General features: G+C 38.3%; 4 protein-coding genes across 10 annotated transcripts in view; 2 read left to right on the forward strand and 2 right to left on the reverse strand.

Moving 5' to 3' along the window:
• Positions 1–505: 505 nt before the first annotated feature.
• mob1a (MOB kinase activator 1A) lies at positions 506–10377 on the reverse strand. Of its 2 annotated transcripts, none has more exons than XM_044112736.1 (6): positions 10208–10377; positions 7557–7723; positions 4171–4264; positions 3216–3349; positions 2846–3009; positions 506–2146 (listed from the first exon to the last, which is right to left on the reverse strand). In XM_044112736.1, the coding sequence occupies exons 1-6, from the start codon at positions 10231–10233 to the stop codon at positions 2069–2071; spliced, it is 663 nt and encodes a 220-aa protein (XP_043968671.1). In that variant the 5' UTR covers positions 10234–10377; the 3' UTR covers positions 506–2068. The 2 variants fall into 2 exon arrangements, with proteins under 2 accessions (XP_043968671.1, XP_043968672.1); XM_044112737.1 differs by lacking the exon at positions 10208–10377 and adding an exon at positions 9508–9694.
• Positions 10378–10978: 601 nt separating this feature from the next.
• On the forward strand, positions 10979–17033 carry mthfd2 (methylenetetrahydrofolate dehydrogenase (NADP+ dependent) 2, methenyltetrahydrofolate cyclohydrolase). Its single transcript, XM_044111428.1, has 9 exons — positions 10979–11105; positions 11832–11921; positions 14234–14418; positions 15165–15287; positions 15423–15575; positions 15677–15784; positions 16036–16128; positions 16214–16339; positions 16426–17033. The coding sequence occupies exons 2-9, from the start codon at positions 11842–11844 to the stop codon at positions 16572–16574; spliced, it is 1017 nt and encodes a 338-aa protein (XP_043967363.1). The 5' UTR covers positions 10979–11105; positions 11832–11841; the 3' UTR covers positions 16575–17033.
• Positions 17034–18924: 1891 nt separating this feature from the next.
• On the forward strand, positions 18925–20394 carry arl6ip4 (ADP-ribosylation factor-like 6 interacting protein 4). The gene is made up of 5 exons (XM_044111897.1): positions 18925–19147; positions 19222–19542; positions 19776–19893; positions 19975–20044; positions 20128–20394. The coding sequence occupies exons 1-5, from the start codon at positions 18994–18996 to the stop codon at positions 20182–20184; spliced, it is 720 nt and encodes a 239-aa protein (XP_043967832.1). The 5' UTR covers positions 18925–18993; the 3' UTR covers positions 20185–20394.
• Positions 20395–21544: 1150 nt separating this feature from the next.
• LOC122828793 (membrane-associated phosphatidylinositol transfer protein 2-like) overlaps positions 21545–27180 on the reverse strand; it is a 54373-nt gene continuing 48737 nt past the window's right edge. For all 6 annotated transcript variants that reach the window (XM_044112702.1, XM_044112701.1, XM_044112699.1 and 3 more), the window contains 4 exons: positions 26907–27056; positions 26613–26793; positions 26361–26489; positions 21545–25647 (listed from right to left, as the gene is read on the reverse strand). In XM_044112702.1, the coding sequence (XP_043968637.1) occupies positions 25264–25647; positions 26361–26489; positions 26613–26793; positions 26907–27056 (844 nt within the window). In that variant the 3' untranslated portion in view covers positions 21545–25263. The remainder of the gene's footprint in view (positions 25648–26360; positions 26490–26612; positions 26794–26906; positions 27057–27180) is intronic.

Consider the following 27180-nt stretch of genomic DNA (forward strand, 5'->3'; position numbering starts at 1 on the left):
GAAAAATACGAAGCAGTCTCAGCTCCGTTCTGATTGGTTCAGAAAAAAATAAAATAAAAAAAAAAGGAAAGAAAAGAAAACGTGCACCGCAGGATGTGTCGGGTGCTACAGATTGTTTCTAAATACGCGTTCCTATTTAGTTTAATTATGTACAATATATATATTTCAGATAAAACCCTGTAGTAAAAAAAAAAAATACATAAATTTACACACAACTATAGTAAAATAAAAAAGAACCAAATAATACCTCGTTCAACTCTTCTGGTTTAATATTCATCAAGATTAATCTTACCCCTCATTACTATAATTTGATTAAGTTGCAGCCAGTACACACACAAGCTATAAATGTTGCATTCCTCAAGTACTTAATAGTTCATTAAACAAATAACACACATATTTAATCTCCTTGGCATAACCGTGTCATGCGGCTTTTTAAATATGATTACACTATTTTAATTAACATTAATCCAAAACATACTGCTCCACAAGACAAAATAACACAGAATTGTCTTTAAAATGTTTATTGAATGTTTGAGCCATCAATACTGTGATGAGACATTTTTATTTTATTGTAAGGCACAATTTTGTTGAGAAAAAACACTGATTTGTTACAGTACATTTATCCCCATAACAACCACCCAATAATTGGACCAAAACTGTGAAATATAAAAACTTTTAACTCCTACACCTGAAATAGTAAATGTAACCAGGAGTTTAGAAATGACATTATGAGGTGAAGCAAAAACCTATAGTGGTAGAGTATACACTGAAAAATAATGAGTGGACACACCACTTATGCACCTGCAAGAGGAAAATCTAGATTTGAAGGGATTTCAACAGGCTTTCATAAGCTTGATCATCGTGAGTTACAAGACTGACGCATGTTTGGGTGAAATGTGAAGCCACGTAATAAATCGATTTCATGATTAACATTTTGAAGACCAGACATCCAGGATGAAAATTAGCTTCATCGGCTATATGGACAGAACCTGCTGCTGTAGCCAGGGTAAAGCCTAACAAATAACTCTGGTAATATCACTGGAAACAAAGACTAAGAGTAAAAAACAAATAGCAAAACTACAACCATCTCTGGCATACAGATGAAAAAGGAATTACACAGCTTTCCAATCCAAGGAAAAAGTATACAAAATTTAAAAAAAATAAAAGTGGTTAGGGATTCAGCAGAAATACAAGTCAAACTAAAAGGTCACGCAATTATCTTCATTCTACTATTTTCACAATAAGGCTCCTATTAATAGATTAACCCAAGGATTTATAGGATCTTGACAAGAAAAAGGTTCAAAATTACCTGTGAAATTTTCAGCACATTCACCATATTGAGAAAGTGTAGAAAACACTGTATTGCTTAGGCAACATAAAATAGCTGCATGAAGATGGGCTTAAAAAGGTATTATTGCCATAATCCATCTCTTTACATTATACTGTGACTTAAAGACGCTCTGAACAGGAGCAATGTTACTAAAAATAACTGAGCTTTGCATATAAACACACCTGGACAAGTATGTGTCTGCCTTCATTTGCTGTGTTGTAACAAGTGTAAAAGCCCATTAAAGACCATGTTTATTATGTCTTCTGTTATTCTCCTCTGTTCACAAAGGAAAGACATAAACTTAGATATTGGGTCAATCATTGCAATTCTAATAACCCAGAGTTAAAAATTAATCAAGTGTTTAGACAAACCAAACACTCTGCAGCAACTCCTGAAAACGAGCAGCTGTTTTCACCTTGGTCCAATGAAAAAAAAAAAAAAAAAAAAAAAAAAATATTCAGTAGATTGCTCCTACAGTCGGTAACCACAGTCCTGTGAAAAATATCTTTGCTTTACTACACTATTGTATACAAGCCCCAGAGGCTAAAAAGGCTCAAACTCTGCGTAGAACAGAAGGGGATAAAAGAAAATGTCCAGTACAAATATTAAGTGTAAAGGCACAAATGTTCTTTACAAGTTGAGGCTAGAAATCAGAGGTAGAAGAAGAGAAAGGACAAAGGAGGAAAGAAAAAAAAAAAAAACAGCTTTTAAAAAGGGAGGAAATGTGTGATGAAATGTCTATCTGTCCTTGGATCCAAGTTTCTCAATCAAGTCCTGCAGAGGAGCGAGCTCCCGCCTGTCAATAAGGTTGAACTCCTGCAAGAGAAAGGAGAATTAAACAAAACACCACATCAGACTAGGCCTGGCACAATAACAAATTTTGCTGGACAATAAATTGTCCCAAAGCTTATTGCGATAAACGATAATATTGTTGTTTTGAGACCATTTTCAAGTAATGCAATTGTAATTATGGCTTTAAAATGCAAGAACTCATTTTCAAAATGAATAGACTTTAATTCTAACATTTAAACACTGGAACTGGAAGACATTTTGAATATCTAAAATACTGAAAAAGTAATTATAAAGTCTCTAAACAAAATTCTTTCAAAAAAAGGGATAGATGAGACCAAAACACCAGATTGAGGAAACATCCTTCAGTTTTTGGTAAAGCGAGAGAAAAGGCAAAAATCTATAAATCAAGCAGATAAAAATTCTGAGTTTATTTTATCATGAGATTAATTAATTAATTTATTGTTTTTGTGACAGGCCTACATCAAACCAGAAATTCAAAATGAGCACCAAAATATTTTTGACCATATCAGGTCATCACTTCACAGAGCTCCACATTAAACCTAATTATTCAGGCCAAAATGATCATCATCAGGGTTTCTGCTCCTGATCCCAATCAGGCCCCTAAAATACTTACATTTCTGACCTTTTCCAGTCTGCATAACAACTATGCTTAGATATTTCAGGCTTGCACAAAAATCCCCCACTCTAGTGTGATGACCTCACCTGGACGAAGAAAATGAAATGCTTGAAGGAGGTGTTGAGGTGAGCCTCCTCCTGCAGCTGTATCACCGAGTCAAAATGTTGATGGTAGATGTGAGCATAAACCCTGAACAGGCGCTTCAGGATGGTTTTGGCCACAGACATGAAATTCTTGGGGAAAGGAACTCCTGCAACACAAAAGATTATAGAAGAAAGGAGAAGTTGAGATGAAAATTAAAGTGTAATTTTTTTAAGTGTAATTGTTGACATTTACAGTTCACGTCGAGCTTCATCTACTTTTAAGAATGAAGAAGTTTAAAAAGGTTTACAAAGAGGAAGAGCAAAACAACTAGAATCAATCTAATTCTGTGTAAATCTAGAAATAAAAGCTCACCGATCTTTGAAGGAAAGAGCGTCTCATCATCCAGCTGGTCCTGCACCCAGGTCATCAGGTAGTCTATGTACTTGGGTGCAGAACATTTGATTGGCTTCTTAATGTTGGTCCCATCAGCCCAGTGATACTCATACCTAAACAAAATAACATGCAATCAGCAGGCACAGAAAAACAAAGTTATTGATTCAAATCCAGGTGAGATTAAATAAAATGACCAAAAAGAAAAAAATAATAATAATTTGCATGATATTTTTGGCAGAGGCTGTGTCAACAGGAAGCAAAACCACGTCTCTTCCTCCTGATTAGAAGCTGAGCACAGTCTTGGATGGACCGAGGATAGAGGAAGTGCCAAATCTAGATACTAAGCTCATTTCCTGTTTTCCTCATGTGACAGTCAAACCAATTGCCTCTGTCATTTCAGCTGAAAATAAAGTTTCACATTGTCCATTTTCTCAACATGAAATAATGACTCAAAAAAGTGATGAATCAGAGAGAGAGTTTCAGAGTGAAGTTCACATGATTTAAATTTGGTGCTCTCAACAGTTCTTGATTTAGGAGCTCAAATATTGAAAGTCATTTGTGATTCTTGTTTCCGTCCGAGTGCATCATGGCCGCCTTTGACCAAATTCAACACCGAGTCTGTTGTGACAGTCTCTTATTTATATACTGTGGCCACAGAATTAATAATGGCTGCCTTTAATTTTCTAAGTACTGAAGTTGATTTAAGGTTTTAATTAAATTGTCTTTTCACCATTATTAGAAAGGGAGGAGTGCATTTATGAGTTAGTATAGTAAGACTAAAAAAAAAAATCTACAAAAAAAGATGAAATAACCCTTTCTAGCACCAGATGTGAGGTTCGTTTACTTATTAAAGTATTAGTAATATTTCCAGTGCAACTTTCTTTGTTTAATTTGTAAAATATATATATTAACACGTATTGAAAATGTTTGTTACCTTGGTCCTGCAGACATCACAGGGCAGCTGGTCTCGGTGCAGAACTCGGTGATGGTGCCATACAGCATGTTGATCTGGTTGAAGAAGTCCACAGCTGTAGAAAACAGTAAAACGTTAAGCATCAAGTAACACCTCTAACCAGAGATAGACCTGTTATTACTTCAACAATGATGAGTATTAGTCTCAGTTTGAGTTTGATAGCATCTCGGCAACAATGGCTACATCATAACAAGGTGTAATAAACAGATCTCTGTAAGAGAGTAATTTTTTCATTTTAAAGATTTTTTCTTAATGACTACGTTGTAATTAAAAATAAAAAAAAAAAATAAAAAAAAAAGCTGATAGTCTCGAAAACACTTTTGAGACCAATATTAAACAAAAAAAATCTAAATATTTAACAGATTTATTTCAACCAAACAAATGCATATATAATCAGATTTCTTAATAAATATCCGAAAATAAATCTTAGAAAGGTATTTATTGGTAGGTTTGGAGCCTATAGTAAGTCTGACATGGCTGTTATGTCACTTTGAGTTTACTACATTGTGATCCTTTGAGCATAAACAAACAACTGGAGTATTGATATGCAAGCCAAAGCCTATCAAACTTGTGGTGTAACATCTTGATTAAGTGAGGCAAATGACAAATCTTATTGCCTATGACTAATAGGAAATGTTTGCCTAATCAACTATGATGTAATGCAATAGTATTTTTTTGGGGGATGAATGAGTTACTCGGATGCTCAGAAAAATTAAGATTTTGAAGTGAATCAGGAACATTTAATTGTGAAACAAAGCACAGGCCAACATCATTTATTCATACAAACAGGAGTTTGGTTCCTCCCAGCTCTGCAGGCCCACCCACTCCTCCTCATCTGTGTGAATTCCCGCTCACTTATTGACCACTACACAGTCGGTTTCTTTCCTTAGAAATGGCTGAGAGGAAGAATCAGTACAACCAGAAGACTTAACTTTACACCACTGACCAGCAAAACGTTGTTGCATAATGCTGCTTATAGAGCTATGAGACACAAAGTCACAGTTTGGCCAGGAATTGTCCAAGCCTCTATCAGATTTGATTTTAAAGTAATCCTTTAATTCTACCAACATGTTTCTTTTGACTGGACGCAACATTCGGGGACCAAACCAGAGTCCTGACAGAATCTGTAATGGGAAGCTGGGCTTCCAACCTCAAAGAATTAAAGAAAAATCAAGTAGACGGATTCAGAAAGATAAATAAAAGGGTTTGATTGTTTTGATGCCAGATGTGTTATCTAGACTCTCAAACCAGATGTGTTTTGTGATTTTATTTTGGAGAAGCGATTCATGGTCTTAACTGTAAAGAACTGGATAAGTGAACTAATGAAGTATTGGCCAACTGAAGCCTTTACGCAAGGTTTTCTGTGCAAGGTTTTTCTCTCTCTCTCTCTCTCTTCCAGCAGTTAATTTGCCTCACAGCTGGTGACACAAACACTTTGCTCAGAGCAGCCACAAACTACTGAGGCTTGACGTTGGCCACTGAAGATCACCAAGTTCAGATCCCACCAGAGTTTTCAAAATAAGAGTGGTATTACCCTTTAAAACAAACCCTGAAGTTATTTCTACTTACAAAGAGAAAGTTAAAAATAAAATATGCAAGTTAGAAAATGCCACAATAGCAATTACAAAGAAATGAATCTAATCCCAGACCTCAGTGAGCTGAAGGCTAGATGAGAAATCTAAAACTTTATGTTCATAGATGGATCTTCATACTGGATTTACTGAGCCTGGACATGGTAAACGTTTGAAAATCTAATTTACATCATTAAATTGATTGTGCTGCAGGAGTAATGGTGGGTTTTACCAGAAAGTAAAAAAAGAAAAAAAAGAAATTGAATTTACCTCAACACTATAGTAACAAGCAGGATTACATTTATGCAAAAAGATGAATTAAGAAATTAGCTGATTTTCATCATAATGAGACAATAATTAAATGTTTTTCTGATCAGTGGAAGCTCCACCTTCGTGCAACATCAGGTTGCATTAAGCTTCATAATTTGATGTAAACATTTTTACTGCAGAAAGAAGAGAGCCATCTTGAATACTTGTGATTTGATCAAAATTTACCAAGAAATAAGGGCAGCCCAATATATAGTAAATATATTGTCATTGCAATTTCAATATATCCAATTCAGTATTAATTTTGTACAGTCCGTTTGGATTGCATCATATGCTGGCAATTATATTCCAAGAACCAAGATTTGACCATTTTCATGGCTATAATGTGTTGTCACACAGCTGACAGCCACAGGGAAAGTTGGAAGCGTTGTAATGATTAAAGGGAACCAGTTGAGTGAGGAAAAATGTGATTTTTCACAGCTGATGTCATAATGTTTTTCAATTAACACCATCGCCTGACATTGTGCAGCCTGGAACAAACACAGATGTGACAAGCTTCTAGAACGGAAACTCCATTTCTACAGGAATGTTGATGTTTCATTCAGGCAGCAGCAAGCTGGACTTCGGTCATTTTAGTTGTTTTGCTGGATTTGAAAATGATGTCAACTATTTGGAACTACCAGAATCAATATAAGGATCCACATTATTCAGAGTGACTGCTGCTTAAAAATACTATTACCAACTGTGCTAATAAGATTTGCTAATGCTACACATTGCTTGAAATGTCAAAACAATATTTCCATCTTCGTTTTCAAATACTAAAACCAAGTTACAAGTCCTTTTCATTTGTGCGATATTTCTGTCATTATAAATAATAATGGAAGCTAGAAAACAAAATTTAGATTTTTGATGCTACCGAATATGGTTCTTGAAAGAAAATCTAAATTTGAATGTCAAAGCACTACAAGACCCGAGATTGGACATAAACCATAACCACAAGTCTTCTGCACTCATGTCTTAACAGTTTTATTTACCAGCCATGCAAGTGGAAGCTGCATGATCTTCACCTGGGAAGACTAAAGCCATTTATTTTCTCCAGAACACATTTGCAATTTTACATCTGATTAGTCCCATTTTACTGCCATTTAGTGCAATGCACTCAACCTGATCTGAGAACTGTTTATCTGCCTCCTTGTAGATATTTTTCTGTATAAGAAAAAAATAAAAATCTGGATGCGTTTTTTTTTAACCCAATTACAAGCTTTCAAACTTTTGATTATATATATATATATATATATAAAAACAAAGCTTTCTACTTTTGTAAATTATTGGCTGCAATATTAAGATTAAGTTTCTTAGTTGGGTGCTTGTATACATCCACTATTTACACACAAACCACTATTTTAAACCTGTGGTCATCAAAGATTCATCCTAACATTGACCCATAGTAAAAATTTAAATAGTTTCCTGTACACTAGGTGTGTTGATTCATTGTATTTGTTCACTCACTGTTCACAGCGATCCATTCATTGAGATCCTCTCCCTCTGGCAGCATGACAGCCTGTCTCAGGTTCCCGCTGCCCAGCGTCGCCTCGGCATGTTTGAGCAGCTCATACTGGTGAGAGCCTTCTGGGATGTTTTTCTTCGGCTTGAAGGTCTTAGATGAGCGACTGCCACTGCAAACAAGAGAACATAGAACTAAGCAACCATGTGTAAACGTGTCGTGGTTGTACAAGTGCCCCCAGGGAGTTGAGACATCACTTTGTATCCTCTTCAATATTTCATTAAGCAGTCTTCTTTTAACCAGCTCTGTTCACACCACATCTCATATTTGTTCCTGGAGAAAATCTGCCTGGGAATCTTTGAGCTGTAGGATGTACCTGAGAAAACCCCCAAAGAACTGAGCCAGGAAGCATTTTGATTGGCTCCATATCAGTTCTCCCTTTTATACTCCTAGTTTGCCATTCAGTCTCTTCCCATTTCGCACAAACTCATATTTAAATCCTCATGTCAGGCAATTTCAAAAAATGGTGGAGATGTGATACAAATGCTTGAATCTTAAATATTTTAAATTGTATATCGTTTTCTGAATACTTTGACACAAGCTGTGTCTATTAATCTAGTCGTGAACGTTGTGTGAATTTAGTAATTTTTATGACGTAAACAGGATTAAGGCAAACTAAGACAATTGGGTAATTTCCTGGTGATAATATCCACATCTTCTTTAACTTACCTATATAGTAGATGGGTTAGAGAAAAATATTTCTAGTCAGTTGTCAGATCTGTCACAAAATGTCTCTAAAGCAGACATAACAAATTAACACATTTGGAACAGAAAATCCCATGCGAAGTGGCTCAATTTTGTTCCAGAAAGATTTGTATATAAAATGAAAAAAAAAACTGCAAACACTACCAACTCTTAACAGACGTAAAAGCTCAAAATCATCCTTATCAGATCCAATCATCTCAAAAGCAGAAGAGGTGCAGGACTACTCTGAGCTCTTTACATTTCAGTTCAGCCATTTAAAAATATATATATATATATATATATATATATTTTTTTTTTGACAACACTTTTTTCAGTTTTTAAAAACATCAGTGATTTTGATTAGATTTGAAGATGGCATGTTCAAAGGGTGCTCTCTAAAAGGTCTTGGAGTTCAAGATGCATCTAGTCTGAATTAAGCAATTCAGCCAAACTAATTTTTTTTTTTTTACAGTGAACACCCAGTTACTGCCACATTAGTTTCCAACTTAAAAAAAACTGAGGTGGCTCGTCTTCAGTGGAACATTTAACCAAGTTATAAAAGCAACCCAGCTGTTGCAACAGACAGGAAATGTAATTGTATGCTACTGTGACTGTAAACAACCAGAGGATTAACTATCATGATGGATGCTTGGAGGCCGTAAAATAGAAATTAAAACATCCATCCATCCATAGAATAGAAATTAAAATTAAACAAAAATCTGATTCAGAACTGTGAGCACCTTTAGACTTGCTGAGAAATAAATACATGATAATAATAATCACATAAAACTTAAATCACAAGTTAGGCTCATTTACTCACCCAGATCTAAAGCTGAGCAGTTGTGAATAAAAGCAGTCTGCACATAATTAAATCCAGATTAACAACAACCTTACAGGTTAGAAACGCGATTTAAGTCGAATCTGACCATATTTAGTCTTAAGAGTAATTTAGCCAATTACTTTGTTGTCTCATAACTCTGGTATCTCCCTTGATATGCAATTAGTCAAACCGTACAGGTTTTAAAATGTAATTTTGTGTCATTTCAACGATACTAAATTCACCTTAACATTTAACCTATCCGTGGTTGTTTTGAGATGCAGTTGACTAGTTTTCGGTCTCAGCTAACTTCCCTTGTGAACTTCGTAGAAGCGCAGCTAACCCTAACCGCAAGCTCCGCTCTGACTCAGGAAGCAAACTGCAACTTTACTTACAACAGGAAGCTCATCTTGACGAAGACGTTGTTGAAGTGTCTTTGTGAAATCTACAAGTTGAGGTTTAGTACGTCGAAATGTTCTTTTAAATCTCTTTTTTAGGGTGAAGAACTATCATCGACTTGGCGTCAAGCGAAGATGAACTGCACCCACAGCGGCTCTTCCTCTGTTGGCTGTCTGTCAGCATGCAGACTATCGCCACCTTCAGGCCACAGATGGATATGACCGCTTTCTGTTAAACAATTGAAATTGCGATCGTTTCTGGATGGTCTTTGCAGAACTTCTGTGATATTTTCTCCATTCTTTTTGTTTTTCATATCAATGCACTTACTGTTGAAAGCTATACCCCTGGCATACTTTAAAATATATTGTGTTCTGTTTCTTTGTACTTGTAAACAAAGATGCTCATTAATTACAAAAAAAAAGAAGTTAAAATTACGTGATAAAAATTTAATTAATTGTGCCAAAATTGTTTTAGAAAATGTGGAAGATTTTCACATATTTAATGATAAAAATTTGATTTTTATATTTAATGATAAAAATTTTTACTTTGATATTATGTATTCCTGTTCATGAATATATAATACTCAGCTCAAATTAGAGGTATACAGACAGTGTGTTACAGACTCATTCCCGTCGGAAGTGACAGGTTTATAAGTTATAGACTGAGTGTATAATTAATATTCAGAGCTAAACAAACCTTTTAGATGATGAGCTGTGAAGCATCTTTTAGAGAAAATGGGGAAAGTCCTTACTGATGAAAACTTAGACTTGAAAAGCCCTTGATCACTGAATCATCTATAGCAGTAGTCCCCAGCCCTGGTCCTCAGGGCCCACTGCCCTGCATATTTTAGGTGTTTCCCTGCTACTGCTGCACACCTGGGTTAAATGAATAGGTGATTAACCGACTACTGCAGGAATCCAAAGGAGGTAATGCAATCATATGAATCAGCTGTGCTGGAGTCCATGCAGGACAACGGTCCCTGAGAACCAGGGTTGGGGACCACTGATCTACAGGATATATAACTCCATTAGATACCCGACATTAAATCAGACAAAACTTTTTTTTAGGTCAGTCAGTATCACTAAAATTATTTCTTTTATTTCAGTGTATGTAACCTTCTAACTTTGAAGAAAAAATTAAAACATTGTCAAAAAAAATTACCTCTCAGTGTTTGGTTTTTAACAAATTAAATATTTTATGTCATCCTCAATAAGATAAAACAGTAAAGGTTTTAAGGTTTCATCTTCTGATGCTGTAAATTTGCCAACTATACAGTCTCTTATTCTTATTTTTTCTGTGTTTCTTAGTTGAAAATGCATGTCTCCATGTACCTTTTTCCTGGAAAAGTTCATAAGTTCATCACTGCCTGTGGTGAAGTCCTCAACTTCCGGTTTGAGCTGTATGCTTTTATTTTAGAGCTTTCACTTCCTGTTTAGTGCTGGTTTGTAGCGGTTAGCTTGTTATCCCAAAACTAAGGCAGTTAAAGCAGTTTGTAAGACGAAGCTTCGCGTTATTACTGTAGTTTGCTTTTTACTTTTACAGGATAAGCTTGTTGTTTCATAGTGGCAGCCCCTCCGATCCGAAGGGTCAAGAGGTAATTGTAAAAAATATTTACTACTAATGTGTACTTTGTCTCTTGATGTTTATTTGGCTTAAACTTAAAATAGCAATGAAAATGTAAAATGATTAATAATAACATACATCTTGTATGTGTTTCAGCTCTAACGGTGGTGGTATGTGGATTTTAATGCTAAAAATAATCCGCATATCAATTAAGGTATATCAATTAATACTTTAATTCTAGAGGTATTAAATCTAATAAAACCATCAGTAAAGCCTCATGTTACAATTATAATCTGTGTTCTCCAATATAGAACTTATTTATTTATTATTTTATTATATATAAATATATATATATATATATATATATATATATATATATATATATATATATATATATATATTTATTTATTTATTTATTTATTTATTTTTTAATGGTCAGTCACATAAAATCGTAATAAATTAACATTTGTGGTTGTAACGCAATGTGAGAAAGAAAGGGCAGAGCAGAGAGGGTGTGAAAGCTTAAGCTTTGAACGGCTGGGGGGGGCAGATAGCCTTGTGGGAAACCTATCGGAGGGTGTGGGAGTGGGAGATAGAGGTGACGCAGGAACCGTGAGGGGAGGGGGCAGGGCTTTAAAGCCTCTCTGCTCCTCTTCCTCCCTCCCAGACAGTTCTCTACCAGGCTCGGTGGGGGAGGAGGAGCTCTCAGTGTGTGTTTCATAACCAGCCGGTGGTGGTGTGTCTCCTTCCTTTTCAGAAGATCAGAAATGGCAACGATCAGGACTCTCAGGAAACTGTGCCAGCACGTCCAGCATCAAGTCTGTAGCCTGCACACGTCCCCCTCCAGGTGAGCCGATATTTCCGCCGGGAAAAACCGAGGGAAACTAGTAACGGATTCATTCAGGGCGCACGAAACGCTGCGGTCGAGCACATTTAAAAGCCGGGCTCGATGTGCGTCCGAAGTTCTCCTCAGCACATCGCTTCTCTGTTATGTTTAGCGCACACTGAGGATGAGCATGTTGATTTTTAAAAAGCGATTTTCTTGGTTTCGCTGTACTAAATGTCCTCAGTTGTATTGGTTTTCCCCATACTGGCATACCGCCCCCTGCGGTACGCCGGTAACATTGCAGTTGGCTTGGCTGATGAAATCTGGAAGAGCGTTTGCAGGCTGGGGGTCTGAAGGAGACAAGTTTCAGCTGGGGACCGAGGTGTTTGGTTGCATTCGATGAAAATCCATGCAGATGTCCGAGCATTAGAGTTAAATAAATATATTTAATAATAAATCCAAACAGTAAAGAATGCATCATCTTTAATAATTTATTTAGTAAGTACATTTATTTTATATATATTTTAGAAATGCATAAAGACTTGTAAACATGACTGTTTTCCATAATACTTAAAGTTAACAGAAGGAACAACCACATATGTAATTATTTCAGTAATTAATATCTCATGTGCATGAGAAACGTATCTGCACTGCAGTTTATCAAATGGATCCTAAAGTTTTATTGGTCAAGTTCAGATCAGTTGTGTTGCGTTTAGTTTGTGTAAGAAACAATAGCTCACCTCTGAGAATAATATAAATGTTTGAAGCCAAAACTTAATTTTAATTCACAACTTTAAGTTTAAACTGGAACAGTTTTGCTCATGGTAATCCATCCGTTATTTTCCGCTTAATCTGGGTTTGTGTGTTGAAGCAGCAGCCTCGGCAGAGACCCAGACCTCCCTTTTTTGAGCCACTTGGTCCAGCTCCTCCAGGAGAATCCCAGTTACAACCAGAACACACTCTTAAGCCATTAAACAGTAAACCTGATTAGCAAAATGAATGAATGGATGAGTATGTATTTTTCTGGTTTAACCAAAATAAATGATTTCCTTAGTAAGCTGTGGGACCTTTTTCTTACTTTAGCGTGACAATATTCAGTCTTGCATGCTAAATTGGGTCATGCTGTCTGTCATCAGTTTCATCACACAGATGGTAAAGTCGCATCCCGTGAAGGTATTTAGTGTGCAGCCTAACCCCATGTTAAGAAACCAAACCTTGTGAGTCCTGCATATGATCTGAATGATCACAAGATGGATAATGTCAAACCAATGGTGTGTTGGACACATGTTGCTCCTTAACATCCAAACGTTTCCAAATTTCAACCTTGCATCAAAGCAATCCTGTTAATATGCACGATAAGACGAGAGTCGAGGTGCACAGTATATTTGAATCACTAGGTCTCTACAACATCAGTGTGTGCAAGAAGAACTGCATGGAAGCAATGTTTGTTTGGGTATAATATTTCAGATGTCTACATAAAGATGATCCTTTCCCATAATATATTTGGCCAGCTGGATAGACTTTCACTGCCTCACATCTGACCTAGACCCTACATGCATACCAAGATCCAAAAGCTCATGGAAAGAGACCATTAATGGGAAAACAACCAGAGGGAGAAAAATGTGGATTAATCCTAATCAATATCATCACTGCAGTATTTTTCTCTAATATTGTGCAGCCCTACTCAAAAATGGCTTTTAAAACTTGAACAAATCCTGAACAAACTCTGAAAGTGTAGCTGGTGGATAAATGTCTCCCAAGTCCGTCTCAGGAAAGTTTATGAATGCATCTGAAAGAACAGTAAAGTTTTAAATCTCTGACATCTCGCTGCCTTGCAGTCTCTACTCATTTGCTCCTGGTTGTGATACTTTTTTTTTTTTTCCCAGTTTTAATTGGTTTTGGCAGAGCAACAGAGGTGGTTACATCACTGATGATGGCTCATTACTCTCTAGTTATTAGCTGTTTGGTTATGTTTGTTATTATGTAATGTAGCTGAACCTTGCAGAATTGGGACAAAGTAGTGGGGCAGCAGTGCATAGACCTATAAATGCTGCATGTTAACTTTAGTCAGTTGGAGAGTTGTGGTTGGTAAATTTGGAAGCTGGCGCTGATGCAGCTCCAGCTGAGAGGCGCTCAGGTGTTAAATGTCCTGTCATCTTACACTTCCAGGAAGTAAGGTTTAAACTGGCACTGAACAGATCAACAGTTGAGATAAAGTGATGCTCCCAGCTCATTTTCCATAACTTCATTACTGATAATAGAAAATAAATGAAATGCATTTCTCACTCCTCTTTTTTTCCTGTGTAACGCTTCACTATGTTTCTCATTGTTAGGGCAGAGGCGGTGGTCATCTCAGGGAGGAAGCTGGCTCGTCAGATCCGGGAAGAAACCCGGGCCGATGTGGATCAGTGGGTCTCAGCCGGCAACAGGAGACCCCACCTGAGTGTCATTCTGGTTGGAGACAACCCAGCCAGTCACTCCTATGTTCTCAACAAGACTCGGGCTGCAGCCGACGTCGGTAAGCAGGGAGAACCATCTCCAAGTGTAAAAACAATTGGCACAATTTCAACTCTGACTCCTGGCTTAAAACCTCTTCAGTCACCAGGAGTTTCTTTTTTATCCTAAAGGTCACACTTTGTTGCACTTTTAATAATTTAAATAAACAAATATAAATAATGTATATCATTCATAATTTTCTTATTGAAGTTGATAAGAGTGAGGAACTACTGTTTAGCAGTTTGCCACCTGCTGTTTCCCTGGGACATGCATGTCATGTAATACAGATGCCCATTTTTTTCTAATAGGAAGGACAGAAGAACACTGTATTCATGTAGCACAGACGTGTGTTAAACTTTATAATCCAAGACATGTCTAGAAAGAAAGTAGATGTTTGACTGATATTAATATCTGCAGCCTCAGCAATAAATAAAAAGTTTAATAGAATTAGAACTGTGATGGACAAGGCTGGAGGAGGACACCATAACTAGAGAGGCTCTTAAAACTCTCCAAAGCTAATGTTTCTTTAGCAGGTTGCAAACAATACATGTGTGCATATGTTAAAGGAGAAATTATAAGTTAACTGCTATAATGGGAGTGGGTAAAATGTAACTACCCTGAAGTTTATCTGAATCTGATATGAGGATTAAAATGCCACCGAGGACTGTAGTACCAGTGCACCTAAATGGAATATTATTAAAAATTAATTTTTAAATGGTCAGTTTTAGTTCACATGCTGCTCTGTCTTCTCACCTTTTACTCTCACAGGAATCTCAAGTGAGACAATTCTCAAACACTCAGAGATCAGCGAGGAGGAGTTACTGGACCTAATCTATAAACTCAACACAGACCCTGGTGTGGACGGCCTGCTGGTCCAGCTGCCTCTGCCAGGTATGCTAAGAACAGATCAGACCTATAGCTATAAGGAGCCTCTTGAATCAGATTATCTACTTTCTTGTTAGCCAACATGGAGATGTTTGACCTTGTAAGTGTCTTATATTTGTCCAAACTCTAACTTTCGCTCAGAGCACATTGACGAACGCACAATCTGCAATGCAGTGGCTCCTAACAAGGATGTGGACGGCTTCCACGTAGTCAACGTTGGCCGAATGTGCCTGGATCAGTCCACCATGCTCCCTGCCACTCCCTGGGGAGTCTGGGAAATTATCAAACGCACAGGTAGCAGGACTGGCTCCTAGCTGTACTGGCCTCGTTACAGTAATCGTGTTTTTTAAGAAATTAAATAAAATGTAACTATATTCTATATTTGCGTCTTCCAGGTATTCCTACCTTTGGGAAGAATGTTGTTGTTGCCGGACGCTCCAAGAATGTGGGCATGCCTATTGCCATGTTACTGCACACAGACGGGCAACATGAGAGGCCTGGAGGTCAGTTGTACATCATCTGTCTGGATTTCTAAATGTTTACAATTTATAACATGTAAAAGTTTTCACACCCCTTAACTTTTTCCACATTTGCTCACATTAGAATAAGAGATTCCAATGTATTTGGGATTTTCTGTGATTCACAAGCAATAAACAAAGTGTGATTAATGTTTTTCAGTGTTATCATGATCAAATCTTAGGCTCTGTATGATGCACATATTTTAACACCCAGTTTCTCTTCTGAACTGCTACAGGCGATGCCACAGTCACTATTTCTCACCGTTACACTCCAAAGGAACAGCTTTGCCAGCACACTAAAATAGCTGACATTATTGTGGCTGCTGCAGGTTTGTCTCCGTTTGCTTACATCCTAAATCTTCCAGTTATCTTCACTTGCATGTCTCGTCTAATGGCTCTCAACACGGTTTTTAGGAATTCCCAACCTGATCACAGCGGACATGATCAAAGAGGGAGCTGCTGTGATCGATGTTGGAATAAACAGAGTGCAGGACCCTGTCACTGGAAAGAGCAGGCTGGTTGGAGATGTGGATTTTGAAGGTATGGGAGATGAACTACGATTGGATTTCTGCAGGAACTCCCTCCTCCTGTGTCTTTTGTAATTTATTTTTTCTGCCCAATTTCAGCTGTGAAGAAGAAGGCTGGGTTTGTCACCCCTGTTCCCGGAGGCGTCGGACCCATGACCGTGGCCATGCTCATGAAGAACACCGTCAAAGCTGCTAAAAGTGTCCTGCAGTTTCCCCCAGAGAGGATCCGTGTGGCTGCCACATCCTAATGGAGCCACACGGTAAACCTGAGCAACATGGACGCATTCCTCCCAGCACCACCCTCTCGATTTCTTACTTGGAGCGGCGCAGTGAGCTCCACGTTGCACACAGACTGGAAAGATGATCGCTCAGAGGCTTTTCTTTCAACGTGTCAAGTCCAACCATTTGCAGCCTGTTACACTAACTCATGCAGCTGCATGTGCTTTGTAACAGTATTTATAATTTTTAAATGTACGTCTTTGATGGTTTTAAAAAGATGTTTCTATTTATTGCTACAGAGACAATATTTTACACATGAATGGCAGTATATGACTCCAAGCAGGTGAGCAGTGAAGCAGAGTTTTAGTTTAGCCTCACGTAAGTGTGTCAAGGGCTATCAGGAACAAGATTGTTAAAATACGAGCTTTAAAGATTCACTATTGCCTTGCAAAGAAAACTATGGAATAAATGTTGCATTTTTCTTCTCGCATCAGTTCTTTTTGTTGAAAATATTTTAAGACTGGGGGATTTTATTAAATGGGACCTGAAATGCTGGACTCACCTGAGACAGAATATCAATCTATGCATGTGGAAATGAGTAAAGTATTCACACCATTTGAACTTTTAACATTTTTAATTTTTAAAGATGAAATTGACTGGGTTTGAAATGATCGACCAGAACAAAATGTTGAAAATAAATGTGCAACTTTTCCATGAAAACATCAGCAGAGGTCATAAACAAAGTTGCAGAGAAGTTTAAAGTGATGAAAAGTTGAAAGAAGTTTAGGGAATTTCAGTAATCAACCCTTTGAAAATAAATAGCAGTAACACATTGCTAACACAAGGATCAGAGAAGTGGCCATAAGGCACATAGTATCTCTGGTGAGAGAATCTGTTGGCAGTTAGTCCAGTATTACACAAACCTGGCCTTTAGTGACGAGAAGAAAGCTCCAAAAAATCTCATTTACCACAGGAAACAAGAAGACCAGAGTAATCAGATGACAAACGTTCTACTGCAGTGCTAACAGCTTCTCCAGACCTAAGTAAAAATACAAGCAGTGGTAATAAATCAAACTAGAAAATTTCTGAAGAAATTTAAACGGGGCCTGCCAAAGGGCGCCCATCGGTCCGGACCCAGCGTTCCGACACTGAAAGTTAGCATCGACGCCATAGAAAGCTGCAGCGCGATCAACAGCATGAGGAGAATCACGAGAACGTCGACTGACATGGACTTGCACTATTCAGCGTGTTAAAATGAGCGTACGAGCTAAAATTAGCCAAAATGCTAACATAAGCCTAAATGCTTTCAGTAGCCTGTGAGGCATCACCAGCATGTTGACTGTAATTCACTTACTCCATTCTGTATACTAAACATGGCTAATAAGTCAGAAAAACAGGTAATGGCTTATTTAAGCTAAAAGGCTAATGCTAATGAACTGCCTAAGCTTCGCTAAATAGTAGTCAATAGTGTGTGGAAAGTCACAAGCTAGTCTGGCTCCTCCAGACTAGCCAGCAGCAATTAGCAAGCAGCTGCTAAAACTTGAGCTCATTATAGGAGCTGCTGCTCAGAGGAGCCATATTGGCAATACACACTAATGGAGTTGGTTTTATGGGGGTCTTTTTTTTCTTTTTGCCATATTAACTCAGAATCCCACCAGAAGTAATAGCTCCAATGCCGGGATCAAGCCGCACGTTTTGATACCACTTTTGTAGGGTTTAATCCAGCGTTTTGAGCTCTATTCACGGTCACTGAAGAAGAACTAAAGAACAGGCCATTGCTTTGCATGGCAGGCCCCAATAATAATAAAGAGACACCTTATTGGGTGTAGAGTAATAGGTTCCTGCCATTGCTTGGCAGGCCCCAATAATAAAGAGACACCTTATTGGGTGTATAGTAATAGGTTCCTGCCATTGCTTTGCATGGCAGGCCCCAATAAAGAGACACCTTATTGGGTGTAGAGTAATAGGTTCCTGCCATTGGCATGGCAGGCCCCAATGAAAAGGCATGACTGGCACAAATTTGTACACAACTAATTTTCAGGAATATATTGTACCACAAAATACTCTTGAATTATGTCTTTAATAATTAAATAGGCTTTCTTAGTTCATTATTTTAAGTGTACTGTCACTAAAATAAACGTAATTTTAGACTATTAGCGCCTCCAGGCTCGATAAATTAAATACTTGTCCCAGATTACATGCGAAATAAGTAATTTCTTGTCGTATTGCGTTGCAAAGATACTTTTAACAATTATATCTATTATCAAATATTTTTAATTTAATTTAATTTAATTCATTTAGGCAAGTTTTTGAGCATTGTTGAAGGTTTTTAGAAATTTAAGTAGGAACTAGGAACGTTTCTTGTGTCATGACGCGGAAATCACAGACGAACAAAGCTCCGGACAACGTTTCCTGTAACTCAGCCTTTGTAAACAACTTGTTTCCGAAATGAATCGCACCAGATCATCGGACCGAGTTACTAGGGAGAAAAAAACAGAGAAAAAGAAACGCAGACGGTCTTCTTCTTCGTTGTCTTCCTCCTCCTCTTCCAGCAGGAGCAGGTCGGCTAAGAAAATTACTTCCACGAAGAAGAAGATAACAGGTTGGGAGTGCTTTGTTCATTAAAAATCCACCAGAGAGGCTTATGAAGCATCCTGAACATGTGTTTCTCCTCAGATGGGAAAGAGCAAATAAAGAGGCGGAGGACGCGATCCACATCTTCATCATCCACTTCCTCCTCTTCTTCTTCCTCTTCCTCTTCATCCTCCTCAAGTGACGAGAAAAGAAAGAGGAAGAAGAGCAAAGCCAAGAAGAAACTGAAGAAGCAGAAGGCCAAGCTGAAGAAGCAGAGGAAAAAGGAGAAAAAGAAGTTGAAGAAGAAGGAGAAGAAGTTGAAAAAGGAGGTGGAGGCGTTGCAGAGACCTCCAGAGAAACCTCCATCCTACCTGGAGGCGATGCCGAATGAAGAGGAGGAGGAGGAGGTGGAGCTGGGGCCAGGTGAGACCTCACGCTATGGAGGGTAGAGAAATACCTGTACCATGTTCCACAAATCGAAAGCACATATTTGGGGAGATCAGTATGAACATTTCTGAGCAAATAACGCAATTTAAGAAGGTGTTCTCTATCTATTTGCTGTTTTCTGCCTGGCTCCACACTTTTCTCGAACCTGAGCTCCATGGAGTTGAGTTTTTGATCCGTTTAAACGTTTCTTGGTTTGTTGCATTCCTCAGTCATGACCGACGAGCAGAAGGCCCGGCTCGCCACTAAGAGGCCTCTCACCAAGGAGGAGTATGAGGCCAGGCAGAGTGTGATCCGCAGAGTGGTGGACCCAGAAACAGGAAGAACCAGGTCTGACAAAGGATTAACTTATTCAACATTCGTAGGATAAAACGTTCCCGATTTTCAGATGTCTGATTTTCATCCGTCTAGGTTGGTGAGAGGAGAAGGAGAGATCATTGAGGAGATAGTGACCCGAGAGAAACACAAAGAGATCAACAAGGTAAACAGAATGTCATCACTTTTAGGCGAAGGACACGTAGCTGCTGTTAGCTGGATGACAAAAATCTCTGCTTTGTCTCTTAGCAAGCTACAATGGGAGATGGGAATGCCTTCCAGAGGAAACTGGGAATGAACAGATAGAAGAACCTCCAGACGAAAACACAGACTGTTTACGTCCTGCTTGTTTCTGAGTCCTTCTGATTCTTTTGAATATACTGTAGAGATTTTCACTGTTTGGGTTTAGGTTTATGTTTAGGTTGCAGACGCAGGTTTCTTTATTTTATAAAAACCCGAAAGCATAATTTTATGTTATAACTAATATGAAACACAATAAATCACATTCAAATCTTCCATGTATGTTTGTTACTGTTCATCCATTTTGCATACATATTTCTGTTTGATATAATGTATTTTGTTTTTTGGATTTGGACAACTCTCTCTCTTTTTCTAATTGCGTTTTGTTTTGTTTTGTCAAAAGATCCTGAAACGTATATTTTTGAAGTGTTCCGAGTCTCATGTATTCAAGTTTTCCGCCTTGGACATTTTTCAGACTAATCACTCAACCTTTATCAAAATGTCTTTAATAAGGCCACTAAACTCTGGCCTGGGAATTATTCAGGGTCTATTTTGGAAAATAAAGTTAGACTTTTCCAGGCATTATTCTTTTAGGCAAAAAATTAAAACTTGCAATCTCTTAAAAAATGACTGGCAACTTCAAAGCAGAGCACACTGGCAGGCTCTGTATCAAAGTGTGAAAGAGGCTTTTTACAGAGCATCTTAAATTTAATAATAATTAATTATTTTATGGTCTATTGTGATTATATCAACACACAAACCTTTGCCTGGGTTGAGGTTAGAGTCATCCCAAAAGATTATTGTTATCCCACCTTATCCATATCCTTAAAGGGAGCCCAGTTTAACAACAACATGGATTTAGTGGATTGTGAACATGCAGCCATTAACCTGACAAGATGGACACCTTCTGGAATAACATTTTAAAATTGTACTAAGAGTTGAACATGGTGGGGGTCTGCTTACCTGCCTCTGGTCCTGGTGTGTCTTACAAAGTTTAAGGAGCAATTAGGAAGGATGACTATCTCAAAATAATCACCCCATTCAGAAAAAGAAGAGCTGAGGGATGATGCATCTATCAGGCTCTAAGGATGTGACCTTTATTGAAACTCCCTAAAGCAGAAATATTTTACATGGTCCAGCACAATACCTGGAGTGCATGAAAATGAGTTAAAACAGCCCAGCATGGATAAAATAATAAATAAAATCTTGAAGGAATAAAATAACCACTGGACAAAAAGCATTGCTCCTTCATAGCTTAAAGCTCAAAACACTTCCAGACTTTTTCCACGTTACAAGTTGCTCCAATTCAACCAGAGAGATAAAACTAGTTTGTTGCAAAAGTCACAAGTTAGAACAAGAAATTAGTCGTGCTTCATTTGATACATTTCTGTCTGATATTTTAAATATAAAAAAAGGCCACCATTTGTCAGTGCTTTATATTTTCTTTATACACTCTTCATAAAATCACAAGGGAATGAATAGCATCAAATATAATCCTACAAGATATGTGACCTGTACAATTCTTACATTTGCCAGTTTATCTATAAATAAATATATACAGTTTAACTGTTTGTGAAACATAGTTAGTTTTGGACTGAGCCAGGTCAAAGGTAGAGACAAATTGAATATGAATAAAAATGAATAAATATGTCACATTAGGTAGTTTTAAGTAGTTAATCTTTAAGGATTGGTGTCCTGCATGTTTTACCTGTTGCGCTGATTCAACCAGAGATGATTTTTATTGAACAGTTGCCCATAGTGGAATAAGAAGAAGTGGCTCAAGTACCAGAGTAAACTACAGAACAGCATTTTATCCTTTGCCTGAAGCAGTCATCTATGAAGTTAGCAAACATTATTTCAATCATCTCAAATCAACTGTATTGAACCAGGGGCACTTCTCAGAAATGCAGGACACTCATACAGCTGGACACCCTGAATTATTGTTCTCATGCTTTGGAAAAATAACGTCTTTATCAGTTTCAGCATGAACAGCCTCCATTCTGGGGCTAAAAGCATCAGATAAAGGCAGAAAAAAAAAAGAAAAAGGACAAGCCAGGGTTCAGGTAGTCAGTCTGCCCACAGGTATAAAAACATCCATGATCTCTGCAGCACTTCCCCTGTACATTGTCTTCACAACGGCATTTCATCAAAGAAAATAACATGGCTGATCTTACTTGGGGCTGTTCATCTCTAGGGATGTTTGTCAGCTCTGTGCTGGATTATGTGTTACAAAAAAAAAAAAAAAAATCCAAATATGAGGATTAACTGGACAAACGTTGTATAATTTCAACCTAGATGAACCTGGGTTTAATCACAGATGTTTCATTAAACTGCACCGCGCTCTGCTGTGCTGACTGCAAATAGATGCCTCTGTGCTTGAATGGCAAAAATCACAACAACAACAAAAAAAAACACCCAACTGTGTCCGTAGAAAGAATCCAACCGTAATATTTGACATATTTATCAGGCCAGAGCCACTTTATTGTGAGAAGTCTCCACACTGTAAAATGTGCAACCCGTGCATTTCTGGCAGCGTGTTCACCTGGGTGGGGAAACCTTCTGCAGGTTGACGTCTGTAAAATATGTGCTGGGTGGAGGTCAGGGGGGTGACTGATTGTCAGTGCACTGTGATGTCTGTTTGATCCAGTGGTGCTTCAGAGCAGTATTGCAAACTTTCCCTTACATTTGAGTCAACATTGGTCCACTGCACTCAGCTCTGAACCTGCCTGTTACACTGAGCTCCACACTTATTGCAGCCCCTGGTAGAGAGGTGTAACGCTTTAATGTTATCACACCCATCTAACCTTTAATTTGAACACGTTCATTCATCGATGGGGAAAATAAATCCTATGTTGAGAAATATTGATGTTATACACTCACTGGTACTCAGCAGGTGAAGCAAAAGGAAGTTGTATTTCACCAACAGAACAGAACCGCTCATAACTTTTTAGAAGATCACTGCATACTAAGAGTTTGGATGAGGGTTTTTCCTGGCACAGATTTAGGGAATATTAAGATTTTTTGATGAATGGCACGTTCTCTTGTTTTTCCCCTTTTGTAAAGCAGCTAAAAGAATTAGGCTTCCGTGTGAGATCTCCAACAACCCTGATCATCTTACAAAAGTGAACAATGAACTATCATTAGGAATTGTTAAAGGTGCAAATAATTGTAGGGGTAATAAATCAATTTTTATTGATTTTGGGGTTTTGACGATTTAATTTGAGAAAAATTTGGATTTTTTTCCCCCCCCACCAATACACTCCTTGGGTTTGGATAGCTGGAATGATGTCAGCCCACGCAAGGCTGCCATCTAGTTTGACAGGTTCTAATTATTGGGACGTTTTAATTCAGTTTAACTCACAGAACAGATGGTGGAAATAAAAAGCCAGTGTTGAAAATACTTCCTGTCATTTGTAAAAGAAAAAGTGAGGAAAAAAAAACATTCAAAATTGGAAATTGAATTTGGCATGAAAAAAAATTGGACATTTTATTTTTAAATAAACATTTCTAAATATGAGATCTTCCCCAGCCCTGCCTAAACACTGAATAAATGCACTGAAAAGACAAGTAGAAGTTTTCTCATTTTTCCAGTGTCAAATTATACTTCTGCAAGAAACAAGTTTATTATAAGTTTTGTTTCCTCCGTACACGTCTTTTCCAAAGGCGCCAATAAGTGTGGAGATAACTCAAGAAGGACCAAATAAAAAAAGGCATGAAAATTTACTAAACTTTAGAAATAAATATCAAACATCATACAGCAGGTCTCGGCTCTGCATTTCTAGTTTCCACAACGTATCGTACAGAATTTACATCTGGAGCTCTGTCTTCCTCTGAAGGTGCAGCAGAGAACAGAGAGGGAGACAGCAACGCAGAGAAGGATATTTAAGAGCACATTCAATGCTTCATTTACAGCTCAGTAAAAACCAGGGAGGGGGGAAAAAAAAACAGCGGAAATCCAAAATGGCCAAACATGGCTAATATCAAACATTCCATATATGACACAAGATATCAGTTCTGATACAACCCTGGTGATCTGCAAGGTGAAATGATAAAAATACAATACTGTGCCAGGCAGGGATTTCAGCGTTTTTGGCTGCTGAAACTCAATTTGGAAGAAACAAAATACATAACATAGCAAAAACTTAACCTCAAAACACCTTTTTGTTCACAAAAATCAATTAATTTTAACATGGCTATATAATTAAATAGCATTGATTATCAATCATGTCACCCTCATAGTAAAGAAAACACTTTAAACTGGTCTTCAGTGGACCAGATACCAGATCTGCACTGTGATGTAACAACTATGTACAGGCCTCATTCAGGCGCTTAACAATATACTTACACAATTTATTCCATGTTTTTATACACAGAAGACCTTTACGTGATCCTCTCTGCTCAGACACAGCATGTTGTTCTACACTGCTTATTTTGGCACCTTTGCTGTACAGTAGAGGTTTTTCCTAAAGTTGAGTCAAACATCAGGTGCAGTAGAGATCCGGCTTTAATCATATTTAAAGGGTCAGTTCAGAGTTTGCTCTGCGGGATTCTTTGAGTTGTGGTGTGAGGAAAACTGGAGTGTACAACTTTTAGTCTTGGCTGTTTCAGGCGTCTGCTTAAATAATTTCTGTTTGGCTTGGATTCATTTTCATTAATTCTTGGTAAATAAGTACCACTTATTTATAAAAGTGCTCAGTCCAATGTTAATCAAGTCTCAGCTCTGCTTTCACAGATTTACAGAATAAAAGGGGTGATGTTTAAAATCTGCAGCACAAAAAGTGAGTCTCTGTTGCCGTTTCTGTGCTTGCTTTGGCCAAACTGTCAGCTGCAGAGCAGAATCAGAGCGTCGTGGAGGTGCTTCATTGTGTGTAGTCAAGTATAACAGCCCATCGGAGGAGTTCTGACCTTATATTCACTGAACAGAAGAAGCCATTTAAATTCATTGATGTTTGTGTAACATGTCGCTTCAGGAGGATTTGCCTAGTTTAAAACAAAAACAACAAAACTGCCACAGTCTCCACTAAAATAATTTCATTGCGGATAAGTGATCCGCAGCACCAGATCCCCCCTCGGTGGTGTTTCACCCATTTGGTTCAAACCCGCAGCGTTTCTGTCTCCGCGCTCGTCCTCCCAGCGCCTGTACTCTCATTTGGGGTTGAACGGGAACGGCTCCAGCTTGGTGCTGCCGCTGCGGCCCCAGCAGCTCGCCGTGATGCTCATGCTGCGCTGCGACGCCCCCGGGCCGTGGCTTTGGGTCCGCTCCAGCCGCTCCCGCTCCAGCCGCTCGCTGTCCGACTGGCTCTGCGTGCGCTCGGGCCTGTTGTGGAAGTTACCCGTCGGGGAGCTGGGGGCCGGCTGGGAGGAGATGGTGCGCAGCAGGTGGTTCCTTTTCCTCAGGAAGTCGCTGTTGGCGCCCAGGCCAAAGCTCCCCTTACGCAGGACCATGCGCGCGCTGCTGGACTTGGCGGGCCGAGAGCGGTGGTTGTACTCCAGCTGGGACAAATGGGCCGCGTACCCCTCTGTGATGAACTGTGGAGGAGAGGAAAATTTGAGCTGAAGGGGAAGTTAACTGAATAAATCTGGCTTTAGACATGAAATATTCATTTATTGCAGGGCTGCGACTAACATTTTTGTAATCGATTCTTCAGATGGTTAATCGGATTTTTTTAAAATTGCCAAATTCTGCAGATTTTTAATTTAAACTTTTACAACTTTTTATGCAATGTTAGAAATACAGTAAAAGATGTAAAAGAACAAATAATTCAGCAGCTTTTTTAAACTAAGAAAATAAACATTTTATTGTCTAACATGCAATAATAAAGTATTTCTTTAGTGTGGATTAACTGATTAATGACTAAATGGCAAAACGGGAGAATATTAATTTTATATTATTATAATTATTATAGAAATTGAACCAGGTGATGGTAAAACTTCACCACTTGAGGAGAGTTGGGAAGAGCATACTTGCAGACAAAGGTTTTGTTTTTACCCTAAATGTAAATGTTTATATATTCTTTGTTCAGTTTTGGCTTAATTACAGCTTTCAGTGTGTTGTTCTTTTAGCAAATGGCTTTTTTTTGAGACTGTGTACTGTAGTTAACAATTAATCAATTTCTAAATTAGTTGACATTTATTTCAACAACTGATTAATCACATTTAATCCAATTAATCGCTTCAGCCTTAATTGGTTGCAGGAGGTGCCGTGTTGAACTAGTCTGTTTTAAGAGCCTCTGAGTTTGTACCTGGCACTGGTTCTGCATCTTCTTCGAGGGTCTGCCGACGATGTAGATCTGAGAAGGAGGAATGCCGATGGAGGAGTAGACAGAGATGTCTTTGGTTGATCCATATCCAGCAAAGATCTTCATATTAGACTGAAATCAACCCACATGCAGGAAAGAAATTATTTTCTTTGTAAATTACAAAAAAAAAAATTGTCTGAAGATCCTCAACAAATTTGTCTGCACCTGTTGATAACCTGAAGTATGTTCACTTACCTCTGTCAGTGTTTTGAGGAAGTTGGCCTTGTGCCTGAGCGGGTCGTGGACCAATCCGTCGCAGAAGGAGACGATGCCATGTGGGAAGTTGTGCTGAGACAGCCAGGCCACCACCCGCTGCTTCTGCATGTCTGGACGCCCCGTCACGTAGATGATCAAATAACCTAAATCCTGCCAGTGTCTGTGACGAGGTGAAGCAGCAGAGGACACAAAGTGATGTTTTTTTTTGTTTTGTTTTTTTAATTTAAGTGATATCTTGGAGCTACTGAAAGTTTTACGGGATGACTCGGATACCTGACGACGTCCACAGCTCCTGCCCTGACCTTCGGATCGCTACCCATGATTGAAACGCTGGCGGCGAACGACCCGTCGATGCTGAACACCACAAACTCTGTGCCACGTGGAACAACAGTCAGGTAGCTGTCTGCAAACGTGTGGTCGCCTCTGGGGAGGAAAGGCCAGAAGAGAATGAAAACTAAACCAAAGGACAGGATTACATCAACAAGATGCACAGAAGGCAGGAATATTTCAATAAATCCTGACACGGAGTCAGTTTGGTGTTTAAAGG

The sequence above is a fragment of the Gambusia affinis genome, linkage group LG03, assembly GCF_019740435.1.
Source record: "Gambusia affinis linkage group LG03, SWU_Gaff_1.0, whole genome shotgun sequence".
Lineage (NCBI taxonomy): Eukaryota > Metazoa > Chordata > Actinopteri > Cyprinodontiformes > Poeciliidae > Gambusia > Gambusia affinis.

Excerpts from the sequence above, each read along its gene's own strand:
- mob1a (XM_044112736.1), bottom strand. The coding sequence starts at position 10,233 with ATGCTTCACAGCTCATCATCTAAAAG. Across the intron at positions 4,265-7,556 it reads TGAATGGATCGCTGTGAACA|CTGTGGACTTCTTCAACCAG; the intron begins GTGAGTGAACAA and ends TGTTTTCTACAG. Across the intron at positions 3,010-3,215 it reads GCTCTTTCCTTCAAAGATCG|GAGTTCCTTTCCCCAAGAAT; the intron begins GTGAGCTTTTAT and ends TTTGTGTTGCAG.
- mthfd2 (XM_044111428.1), top strand. The coding sequence starts at position 11,842 with ATGGCAACGATCAGGACTCTCAGGAAACTGTGCCAGCACGTCCAGCAT. Across the intron at positions 15,288-15,422 it reads GGTCCAGCTGCCTCTGCCAG|AGCACATTGACGAACGCACA; the intron begins GTATGCTAAGAA and ends ACTTTCGCTCAG. Across the intron at positions 15,576-15,676 it reads GGAAATTATCAAACGCACAG|GTATTCCTACCTTTGGGAAG; the intron begins GTAGCAGGACTG and ends TGCGTCTTCCAG.
- arl6ip4 (XM_044111897.1), top strand. The coding sequence starts at position 18,994 with ATGAATCGCACCAGATCATCGGACCGAGTTACTAGGGAGAAAAAAACA. Across the intron at positions 19,148-19,221 it reads CACGAAGAAGAAGATAACAG|ATGGGAAAGAGCAAATAAAG; the intron begins GTTGGGAGTGCT and ends GTTTCTCCTCAG. Across the intron at positions 19,543-19,775 it reads GGAGGTGGAGCTGGGGCCAG|TCATGACCGACGAGCAGAAG; the intron begins GTGAGACCTCAC and ends TGCATTCCTCAG.